General features: G+C 32.4%; 3 protein-coding genes across 4 annotated transcripts; 1 reads left to right on the top strand and 2 right to left on the bottom strand.

Moving 5' to 3' along the window:
- Positions 1–157: 157 nt before the first annotated feature.
- Positions 158–1,394, bottom strand: LOC140059144 (NADH dehydrogenase [ubiquinone] 1 alpha subcomplex subunit 12-like). Its single transcript, XM_072104983.1, has 4 exons — positions 1,265–1,394; positions 837–919; positions 648–720; positions 158–558 (listed from the first exon to the last, which is right to left on the bottom strand). Exons 1-4 carry the CDS (start codon positions 1,363–1,365, stop codon positions 387–389), a joined length of 429 nt encoding a protein of 142 aa, XP_071961084.1. The 5' UTR covers positions 1,366–1,394; the 3' UTR covers positions 158–386.
- Positions 1,395–1,402: 8 nt separating this feature from the next.
- LOC140059143 (HAUS augmin-like complex subunit 7) lies at positions 1,403–6,813 on the top strand. Its single transcript, XM_072104982.1, has 10 exons — positions 1,403–1,499; positions 1,894–2,000; positions 2,092–2,168; positions 2,551–2,612; positions 3,086–3,204; positions 3,616–3,789; positions 3,943–4,042; positions 4,420–4,629; positions 4,814–4,922; positions 5,267–6,813. The coding sequence occupies exons 1-10, from the start codon at positions 1,452–1,454 to the stop codon at positions 5,386–5,388; spliced, it is 1,128 nt and encodes a 375-aa protein (XP_071961083.1). The 5' UTR covers positions 1,403–1,451; the 3' UTR covers positions 5,389–6,813.
- A 1,503-nt stretch (positions 6,814–8,316) lies between these two features.
- Positions 8,317–11,477, bottom strand: LOC140058377 (uncharacterized). Of its 2 annotated transcripts, XR_011847000.1 has the most exons (4): positions 11,372–11,477; positions 10,341–11,108; positions 9,384–9,483; positions 8,317–8,713 (listed from the first exon to the last, which is right to left on the bottom strand). XR_011847000.1 is itself a non-coding variant. In XM_072103949.1 (3 exons), the coding sequence occupies exon 1, from the start codon at positions 11,138–11,140 to the stop codon at positions 10,427–10,429; it is 714 nt and encodes a 237-aa protein (XP_071960050.1). In that variant the 5' UTR covers positions 11,141–11,347; the 3' UTR covers positions 8,317–8,713; positions 9,384–9,483; positions 10,341–10,426. The 2 variants fall into 2 exon arrangements, 1 of the variants encoding a protein (XP_071960050.1); XM_072103949.1 differs by lacking the exon at positions 11,372–11,477 and having other exon boundaries at positions 10,341–11,347.
- Positions 11,478–11,521: the final 44 nt, after the last annotated feature.

The following is an 11,521-nucleotide window of genomic DNA, read 5'->3' on the forward strand; positions in this document are numbered from 1 at the left end:
GAAAAATGCACATTTGTCTATTTATCGTCCATCGTTATCGTCCATCGTTATCGTCCTAGTGTGAATGGGGTTCTCCAGTGTGTTTATACATTTTATTACAGTAATTTACTATGTATTTTGCTTGTGTTAACAAAAATCAACAACTCAGTTATCTGATAACTTAACACTTTTATTAATCTTTCCACTTCCCTATGTTAATCCCTGTTAATGATAGTCAGTGCAGGGAGTTGTAAAAACTCCCTGGTCAGTGCATTGCATTTTTAATCTGTTCTTTTTAACACATAGCAAAGCAGTGTGAATTAGTCAAATGAAATCTCTCATAGCAATGTACCGGTAAAATCACACAAATTCATATCTATTTTATACTATGTACAGTTTGCTTATAATTATGATTTTTTAGGGGGAACCCATTCGTGAATCTTCTTAGGTGTCGTTGAGTACGGTACGTAGCGTCTATTGGATCCAGAGAAGTTCTCGGTGTGCTCCATGTAGAACTTTGGCTTTTCGAGAGGATTTGATGAAGGTGGCTGATCAGTCATGCAGTGGATCCACCTGTGCCTGTGAAGATAATTATTTTAAAATATTAATTATTCATAAACATTTAAATAAACATAGACCATTAATTAACGAGAGGTGTTGTTGCTTACCATTCTGGAGGTATTTGTGTGCTGTCATAATCCCAGAAACGGTTCCTTGTGTACGACACCCATCGATGACGACCTAGTTTTTTTTTAAAAAGGAGTTCATAAATCATGTAGACATCATAGTACAATGTGTACTGTAAGGTTCAAGCCAATAGTATTAGCTGTATTATTATGACATCATTTTCTATTTACCTACAAAATACCGGTCACTTTCATAATATTTATTGCCAAACTGGTCTTCACCAACTAATGTACCAATTCGAAGATCTTCGCCTCTGGTAAAATAAACAGAAAAATGTAAGAAAAACAAAATCAATTGTGAAGTCATGATGATTAAATTTCAAGGATTGTACACTAAGTATCCAGTTGGTAGTAGTATTTAGTAAATTAGACCAAACACCGCCATTATTGTACCTATTAATCCTAGGCCGTATGACCATGCAATCTTCGATGTCTACTGAAGGGATCGAACCTATTTCATCCCTATATAAATCAGCTAACCTGTCTGTGTTGTTTCCCTAGGCCTAGGTATCAGTGAGTTTAAAAGTATTTTACGAGCTTCAAATTACAATTAACTGACCATAAAACACATTTAAATTTTTAAAAAAAGGTTTAGGTACCTCACGAGTTTAACAAAAGAGTTAATAGCTCCACCATTAAACTTTATTATTTCAAAAAAGCGGCGAGCCCAGGCTGCATAACTAAACTTTGCAACAGCCATCTTGTATTTATTTGTATAGCGCCCTCAGACGCTTGAAGAACTTTTCGCTCGAGTTTAATTTTTACGTTCGAGTTTCGTGAAGAAATATGGCGGCAAATTTAAACAGTTTTCATTCTTTTCGTACACGATTAGAGGTATTAAATTGTGGCTTTTTGCAAAATAAATAATTTTATAAATATTTATAATATTTGGGCCCTAGCAGATGTAACTGACTTATAGAACAGGCTAACAAGAAAGATGATAATAATGTTATAATAGCTAGGCCTATCCGGCCGACCTATAGTTAGTAGGAAAATGAAGGTGTGTGATGTGGTGGTGCGAAAGAGGGCCTTCCAACCCCTCACACTCGGCCTGTTCCACTGCATATTTGGGCCTAGTAAATGCAACTATTTTATTATTAGGCTAGATTTTTATAATATGACTTGCTATATTAATTTGTATGTTAATACTAGATTTTAGGCGTAGCATAAAATGCCATACATTTTCATGTTTTTTTTTTCATTTAAAAAGTGATGTTTTTATTAACAGAGTTTGGACTGCCCATACATTGAAGATGTGGATGATTCATGGGTTACTGAATTGTTATTTCAGCCTGGGGAATCAAGGATAAGACTGTTGCAATGGGTCTTTGCAAGGTATATATATATGTTTTCATTACCACACTAAGACTAGTTTTGAATGTTGTTCATATTTGATCATGACTCTTGTAATTTTTTCTCTCAACAGACTTGACCCTAAGCTTCAGGAGATGATGGAAAATTCATATGCTGCATCGGACACTAGGATGGATTCCAGGCTTCAGAGTAAGCCACAGCAATACATTATATAACCAAGGCAATCTAACAAAAGGATGCTGAGCTCCAGAGATCAAAGGGTTTATCTGTGGCTGCGACACGATCAGTTCCACAGCCCTTAAAGACACAGCAGCATGCCATGGAGAATATGTACAAAATACAGTAGACTGGTATTTGTTGCAGCCAGACCTAAGATCAAAGGACTATTACAAGTTCCTATCTTGGCAAAGAAAGCTCAGTGTCCTGTTGTTAGATTGCCTTGCTGTAACCATTATTAAGACTACAAAATGTCAAAATATCATACACAACACAAGTTGAAGGCTTGTGGCCCTGGGAATGGTTCTTTGTTATATTGTGTTGAACTTAAAATCTTTTGTTATTCTCTTTTTAGGATTGTTAGTTATAGCTTCATCCTTGGGTCTTTGTAAGATGGATGACATTGACCTAATAAGAGTAAGTAGTTATTTCTTTTTTTATTCTTAATTACTTAAGTGTAGTTAAGGAAAGTAAGACTAGATAGTTATTTCTTTGCTCTCATTGTATACAGTTTTTCTCTGTGTGTACACAAAAGAATACAAGCAACCTCTTATTAACATGTTATATTCCTAAAGCTCTTTATACACTATCAAACTAGTTTGACAAAAAAAGTTTGATGTGCCCAAATATGGTAGTTAAATGACATCATCGTGTCCATATATGTGCACATCACATTTTATTGTCAGTTTGAATCACTGAAATTATAGAACATGCTTAAGCTTCAATTCTTTATTATATACAGTGAAAAAGGGTAATAACAATATTTTTGTAGTTAGTTATAGCCCAAAATATATTCCTCATAAGATGGTTTGTTTGGTTCAGTAAAATTTATTGACTTCAACAACTTAATAAAAGATGATTATATACAAAGTATCTTTAATTATTTGAAGGGAGCTGCATCATCATCGAGACAGAATGCATTCTGGGATCAGTTGTTGGATATTGTTTGTATCAACGACGCCTCAGATGATCACAGAAAGCATCAGCTTGCAAGCCCTGGTATGATTAGGTAGGAAAACAATTGAGTATAATGTAGACCTTCCTATGAAAAGAACAAAGAGGCAATATTATTATAATGTTCTACAACTCCCTCCTATTAAGGGCACACTGCTATAAACAAAATAGACAAATTCAGTATAATGTAGGCCCTTGAATAAGGGGACACCTTCCTATGAAAAGAACAAAGAGGCAATATTATATCCTACAACTCCCTGATGATACTCCTATTAAGTGGACACTGCTATAAACAAAATAGACAAATTGTTGGGTTTGTTTCATTTGTCGTGAGGTTTTTAATTCATTAGGTTGCTTAACTGTTTTCAGTTGTACCTACCAAGTTAAATTATGATATTAATATTCAACAATGACATTCCAGCCAGCCAGTCTTGAAAAGACTAAATATACTAATTTTTATTTACAGTGAGACGATGCCTTTGCAGGAACAACTACACCATGATAGCAACTTGATGGACTCCATAGCAAAGATGGACAGTCTGTCAGCGATGTTTGAGACTAAGATGAATATCCTGCCCCCTGACCTCATGCGTATGATTAACAACACGGCCAAAGCAGATGGATTTGCTGACGGTGAAAGGTTTGTTGGTTTCAAGATCTACTTTCCCACCGAAAAAATAACTTTAAAAAAATGTATGTTGAATATGAACTTTAAATGTCACAATAGTTATCCACTTTGACTGCAAATTGGATCTTAAAGCAAAAAATCACCATTTTTTCTCATTTCATGTAGGCCTCTTCCACCAGACCTAAAGAAGCTGCAAGCTGTTGCAGCCCAACTGGCTATGGATCTGTCTGCAGCCAACACGCAACTACTACACTTGACGCAAAATGTGAGTAATTTTATTTTAAACTAATTTTCTTTCAAATTTTTCCTAGTATTTCGTAAGAGCAATAAGTACTTACTTTTGAACATCTTTGGACCTCTCCACTGCTCCACTTACCCAAGCATATTAAGTTATGTCTACAAAAAAAGTGTGTTGTACTCAAATATTGTAGCGATATGCCCAAATAATATGTTAGTGATATGACATCATCATGTCCATATATGGACACATCACATTTTTTTGTCACATAAAGTTTGATAGTGTAGACAGAGCTTTAGCCTTTGTTGGCATCAATTATATACAAATAACCTTTAACCCCAAGTAATTGCTTAATTTACAAATTATTGAAACAGATCTCAAACAATCTAATTTTTGTTCTGTAGTACAATTACCAGAAAGATGATGATCAGGTTGTAAGCACCGTCAGTGAAACGATGAAACTGATCCTCTCAGAGCTGGCGCAGTTAATCACAAGCTTCTCGTACTCGTTTGAGAACGAGATGAGACAGTGGTGCAATAAGGCACCACCGAAACTAACGCAGCTCGGCCCGACGTTCAAAGATGTGCATTCGTCACTTCAGCAGTTTTCAGTGGTAAGTTAAAATTTGAATTTTTTATAAATTTCTATTATCTTTTTTTATTGAACAAGAATAGGTATTGTTTTGTTTTTGATAATGTTGACATGCTATCAAACGTTTTGTGACAAAAAAATGTGATGTGCCCATATATAGACATGATGATGTCATATCACTACCACATTTTGTACTTTTTGTTTAGATTTTGCAAGGATTAGCCACAGTTCGAAGTTCATTTACAAACTTAAGAAGTCTGTCAACGAGTCATGCTACTGCAATTCAAGATATTACACCATCAATGGATGAATTTGGTAAATAATGCGAATTACATTTTGAAAATGGGGAGGCATGATGACAGAGCTCATGCATACTATTGAAAACTTGAAAATCATTGGATTTTGCTTTAAAAAAATTTATAGGCCTAGTAGACAATTTGGCTTGTATTAAAAAGCCATGGAATAATAAAGATGAAGAAGACATATTTGCTTTTTTAAATACCACTATACATAATCCCTACACCATCTTTCTAGTTCTAGTTGTCCCATGACCTAGAGGATCGTAGCAGATGACATACAGTTCACCAAGTCCTTCCATCTTTGGCGGAATCATATTTACATAACCATAAATACACCCTGACAAATGACATTTTTTTCAGCTCTTGCGAGCCAAGTTGTCGTGGAGAGTTTCCGAGAATGCATAGACATTATGGAGGATTCGTCGATTCGGCACGAAGGCAATTGGACGCAAAGCACCATCCTTAATGCGTCCGTCATCTAAGCCACATTTCTTGCAAGTATCATCATTTTAATCATAATCGAAGCATTTTGATTTTTTTATGATTTTTCAACAAAATCATGAACAAAATGTATGTATTCCAATTTTATTAATCTTTTTCTGTTTCATAAGAAATAGTTTTTATTGCATTTTGAAAGAATCGTTTGAAATAAATTTCAAGTTTTCGTCGTTTAACTTTACAATTCCATTTGGAAACCACGTTTTTATATATCAATGTTCCACTCGTAAATTTTACAAAATCATGTACAATTATTACAACTTTTATTTTAATCCCTTCCTCTCTTTAAAAAAAATTAAAATATAACATTTTATTTTTTGGAAAATAAATAATTCTGTATTTAAAATCATTATCAAATTTTCTTTTAAATTAGATGCACAGTTTTGCGTTAGTAAAATACTACATGTTAGTTCATTACAGAGTTGCTTACATTTTTTGAGAAGTTTTTTACCATTTTTCGGTACGCTGTAGTCGTACACATTTTTTTCATAGTAGTAAACTTTAATAACTTTAAATTTATTTGATACATAATTTACAAATGCCATAATTCTTAGTATGTAGTTTTTTAAATCCATAGATGAAAAATGACCAAAGATAAGTTTGATATTTGAAGAAGTTTTGAATTATTAATTGAATACCTGATTTCCTGTTGAAATATTGAATTATAGGAAGATTTTAAAAATAATTAATGTTTATATTAGTGTTATGATTCATTTTACTTCCAAGAAATGACATTAATTGTTATTGTTTTGTTTGTTTTTTTCGTTATAAAATGTTCTCTATTTATTTGATTACATAACTATTACTGTATTATATTGATATGACTATGTATTTTGTTTGTATTTTATATACTATTGTTATATTACTTGTATAATGTATAAAAATATGTATAATTTAATATTTATTCTACAGGAGGCCTAGCTACCCAACCAATCAGATATTTTACTGGTTGTATAATATAGCAGATGCTGTCTTTTATATTGGTAAAATATCAGATTTGACATACCCTCGGGAATGATATTTTGCTCTCGTAAATATATATTTCCCTGAGCTTGCGCTTCGGGAAACATTCCCTCAGGGATGTCAAATCTTATATTTCACCTTTAAGCAGGCAATATCTGTATTATATAGTACAGTATTGCTATGATTATGTATTTTGTTTGTATATTATGTACTATTGTTATATTACTTGTATAATGTATAAAAATATGTATAATTTAATATTTATTCTACAGTGTACAGTATATATAATTTATTATTATTTTCAGTTTTAAGAAAATTTGATATAAAACAAAGCTATTATAGGATAATAAGTCACTTGAAATTGTTATTATTTTAATGTTGAATTATTAAAAAGAAATTTTCATTACTATTCAATTTTAAATTTTAATAAAATTGTTTATACGCAGGTACCCAGTCGTATTGTTGTTCATTAATCAGTGATATAGTATTTCTGAAATTATAATTATGTTCATATCCTGAAACTTGCAGGTATGCTACAGTTAATAAGATGTCGTTCGTGCAGAACACTAGATTGACCCAGTGATGCTGTACTTAACTAATACATTTTTTTAGAAGCTTGAGGAGTCTTAAACAGCCTAAGGTACTGAAAATAGATGTCCATAAAGTATTCATATATCTATCCTCTCTGTGTAAATAATGTATATATAATATCGTGCCATGCATGAGTTGAATTCTAAAACCTACCAGGATATTCTATTAAATATGCATATTTTCTTCAATCATAGTTCCTTTCAATTTAACATAACATTGCCATTGTTTACGTATAGGACACAAGATTTATAAATAAAATAGTCTGTGTACGTACAGTACTCTAAATAGCTCCATTTAGTAGTAGACCAATGATTAATGCGTGCGTTACATTTTTGAGAAATTCCAATAATTTATAATTGACAACCATAACCAGTGATTGCTATCTTATCAACACACCCTATTTGTCACGTTTTATATGCAGCCCATATGTGGACATGATGATGTCATATCACTACCATATTTGGGTATAGCACTACCATATTTGGTAGTTGTTTTATTAATACAGCATTGGACTTTAATCCTTAAAGCCATTGTTTGATAATAGATATTTTTTGCAGTCGTGCACTTCTGCGCGTTCAATGGCATTCTATCTATTATTACTGTAAATAATTTATTATACTGTACTGTAGGCCTGGTTTAAATTTGCAGTCATCAAAAGATACCCTACTTGTCATATCTCTTCTCAAGCCATTGATAATTGATTTTTCTGTCATATGCATGTTCAATTGAATTTTATTATTACTGAAAATAATTTATTATTATACCATGGACCTATTTATAGGTCCATGATTATATTGTAGGCCTAGCATAAATTTGCAATAGTTAGTTTTTACAATTCACATTATTGTACAAGTTTTTATCAAAATAATCTGCGATCACTCATGTGAAACAACTATTTTTGTGATTGTTGTTGACCCGTAAAGGAGTCATGCGGTGATGTCATGTGATCTTTTAAGGCGTGACACTCGTCAAGTATTTCTGTGGTTTCCTGACGGTCCTATGATTTCAGCATTCCATTTCTGATGTTCAGTAGATTCTATTTATATTGCGCAATCATATCCTTATATTGCGCAATCACTATTCTACTTTGGTTTTAGCTGTATATGTCTTAATTAGGTATTCTCTCAGACACTCCACATCTTTTGCGCCAAGAGTTATTCCGCTATCAAATTAACAGCATGCTCTCAATAGGAGTTATTATTACTGTTCTGTCGATACTGTACAGTAGTACAAATTAGATTATACCAGTGAAATTAAATTGTAATTTCACTCTTAATTCCCTGATTATACCATGCGCTCCCCATTTATACCTATTAATTGATGCACATAAAATGTAATAAGACAAGGTATGATTTAAACAGTAACACTTTATTTTATTGACAGTCCTTTTTTGCTTATAAATATTAATACAACTTTAATAATAGCATTTCTTACTTTAACAAAAATAATAGTTTAAAACTACTGTATACAAAAATAACAGTATGTAGTTTAAATTTCTAACTTTAACTTGCATGAATTGGTTGTAGACAGCATATACAAAAAAATGATATACTGTATTTCTAAAAAAAATACAGAAAAAAAAATAGCAAATGTTTTGAAGATTGTACAAATGACAGCAGCATGTGATGCTTGTTAATTATTTACTCCACCCACATTATTGACAAAGCAGTAGAAGGCTTGGTTCAATAGAATGCCATTCCGCCTTTTAGTTGTGCCCCAATTGACGTCCGTTGTTGTTACGCCTTGCTGATTCCACTATGAAAATAAAAGGACCTTTGTCATTGTATTATGCTCTATTATGAAAAGTAAACAATGGTTTAACCTAGATATGTTAATGTGTACTTGTGTTGGATCAGTTTTGGTTATAAGGTGTAACAGGTACACCCATTTTATACAAACAACTTATTTAGCTATAGAACTACTCAACAGTGTTTATTTCATTTTTAAATCGTGTTTTTTAAAGTTGATACAGTTATTCGTTTTATTTAATGAGGAAATAAATTTGCTTTTTCTATTTCTTCATGGTTTCATAATAATTTATTAATAATTAAACCAGTAGCCATGGCCTATAGGTTAAAGTACATCTTCCAGGGTTATTTGTTTGATCTAGCAGTTGCAGGGTTGTTTTTTGTTTGATCATGGACCTATGGTTTGATCCTAGCATTTTAAATAACAAATTTACCAGCGACATGCTTCATAGACAGAACGAATAATTGTAAATATTTAAAACGAGATTTAATTTGTTGTGTTGAACAAAATTAATAAATTAGTAGCATTGGTTGATTATAATAATCAATTATTCATTGAGTTTCAAGAATATTTACCGTAGTTGGTTTGAATTAATATTTAAAATTTTATTTCCTCTTATAAAAAAAAAATTACAAGTTTAATAACGTGCATATGCAATGACTAAAACATTCATTACCTCACACCAGCGCCTTGGTGTAAGGTTGGGTGTCAGGCCATGACATCCTCCGTGACCCTTGACATCTGCAAGTGTCGCACTATCCCGGCTAGAATGTTATCTGAGGAAGGAAGTGAAAATATTAGTAATACAAGGTCTGCAAATCGAGTAGCTATGAAAAAATTATAATCACCATGCTTGAAAAAAACAACACAATTTTAGTTTGTGCACCGATGTGTTTTGGAATCCTTGCAAGGGATATTAAAACAAAGCCACTCCTTTTGAATACTGTATTTTTTGCACTGCAATACAACTTATAATTTAACTAAATATACATTTTCTGATCAATTCCTCCATATGCTTTTACAGTATATCAATAAATTATTAATAGTAACCCACATATGAAATAGATCCATTCAACCATAACAGCATTTAATATTACGATAGTTTTGGATCAATATTGCAAAGTGTCAATAATCAAGATTTAGTGTGGGCGGTTTGTTTTATCAGATGTTACAACCGTTTCGAATTTACAATAGCATTTTTAATTCTTGTTTTGTTCTAATTTGTTTGCACTTCCGTTCAAACTTAACAGCTGTTTCACTTATAATTTAGGTTTTCCACTTCCGACGGTGACGTAAGCAAGTTTAATTATGTATAATATTAAGCGAAATAAAATGAATTTTTAATTACTCATAATCTGTTTAGCTTTCTAAAAAAAAGTCATAGAAGCTTGGCTCCAATAAGCTATTGTATTAAAAATATTTTGTAGTTAAGCTAAATTTTATAAAAGTATGTGCAATTAAAAGGTCATTTTACATGGCAAGTTAAATTACTAATTATACAAACACATGAATTTTATTTTAAATTAATCAATTAAAACTATCATAAATTGCGATAAATAAAATTTAATATTAATCAAATGCAACACAAGTAAAAACATTTAAACATTTACAATAAGTTTGAAATTTACCGTACCATTTTTTTAATCAAATAGTTTTCTTTTCTCAAAGAGGTACAGTTTGAGATTATCTCATATAAAACCTTTCGGGAACAGTTCAGTCCTAGATTGTCGCATTTTCTTCACCTTCCAATGAACGTAACCTCGTTTTCAAATCAAAATATTTCTGTATTAACTGTAGTCTTGTCATTGAATGCAGATCGTCCAATAGTGCTTGTTCGTTTTCCAAATCAAAATTTGACGCTGAAGTTTTATCAATTGCGAGATGTCTTGAACGCTCTTCTATCGGAGATTCACAATCGCTTTTTGATGTTGTTGATGACTGACCGCACGATTCCCCATCTGACGTTAAGTTCCTACATGAATGTAACGTATGGCAATCACTAAATACCGGACTAAGCGGCAACGAAAAATTAACTTTTGATGATTCAATTTCATCTGTACCATACATTTGAAGATAATATTCAGATGGTGAAATTAGTTCGTCACTGGTAGTTGGTTCTGGTACAGCAGGAGTTGGTGTATTCGGTACACGATACCATTCTTCCACTGGGTCAAAATCATCTGGACGTGGAGCTGGAATGGTCAGCGGCCGGAGATTCGGTTTCCATGCTAGACCACGTCTTCTGTTTTTTGTTGGAGTTGGTAGAACAGTTGATGATACAGCTTCCTCGGGTTGCGATACTGAAATGAGTTTTCGTTTGCGTCCTCTTCTCGTTTTCTTTCGCTTCCCGCATCTTGGAGTTTTCTGCTCAAGTTGAATGTCCACAATAGTTGCCGATTCACTTTCCATATTGAAATTTAGAAAATAAATCATTTAGCAAAGATATCAACAAAATATGGTTTTAATTAAACCAGATTAGGCTTAGCAAGCAATATGTTTAAACTTTGAGTACTAAAGTTGATACTAACTTTACAAATAATTAGTTAATCAACAAAATATTTGTGATTTATAAAATAAAAAGTTCTTCTTGGTTAGAAATACAGATCTATTATCTTCAATACTGGAATATTAATTGAGTTATTTTATAATCTAACTCAAACTTACTTCTGACTAAGTGCTAAACTCGGCACGTCTGCTCTCTTTGCTCGCTGCTCTCGTAATGATCGATCTTGTTGCGAAATGTTCGTTTATCGAACGTCGTGTGTATGTTGTCATGGCCCGACGTCACGGAAACGTTTCACGCGCACTAACCTT

Source organism: Antedon mediterranea, chromosome 9 (genome assembly GCF_964355755.1).
Source record: "Antedon mediterranea chromosome 9, ecAntMedi1.1, whole genome shotgun sequence".
Classification (NCBI taxonomy): domain Eukaryota; kingdom Metazoa; phylum Echinodermata; class Crinoidea; order Comatulida; family Antedonidae; genus Antedon; species Antedon mediterranea.

Coding starts and splice junctions, on each gene's coding strand:
- LOC140059143 (XM_072104982.1), top strand. CDS start 1,452: ATGGCGGCAAATTTAAACAGTTTTCATTCTTTTCGTACACGATTAGAG. Junction 4,043..4,419: donor TACTACACTTGACGCAAAAT/GTGAGTAATTTT, acceptor TTTGTTCTGTAG/TACAATTACCAGAAAGATGA. Junction 4,630..4,813: donor CACTTCAGCAGTTTTCAGTG/GTAAGTTAAAAT, acceptor CTTTTTGTTTAG/ATTTTGCAAGGATTAGCCAC.
- LOC140058377 (XM_072103949.1), bottom strand. CDS start 11,140: ATGATTTATTTTCTAAATTTCAATATGGAAAGTGAATCGGCAACTATT.
- LOC140059144 (XM_072104983.1), bottom strand. CDS start 1,365: ATGGCTGTTGCAAAGTTTAGTTATGCAGCCTGGGCTCGCCGCTTTTTT. Junction 920..1,264: donor TCTTTTGTTAAACTCGTGAG/GTACCTAAACCT, acceptor TTATTTTACCAG/AGGCGAAGATCTTCGAATTG. Junction 559..647: donor ACACAAATACCTCCAGAATG/GTAAGCAACAAC, acceptor TTATCTTCACAG/GCACAGGTGGATCCACTGCA.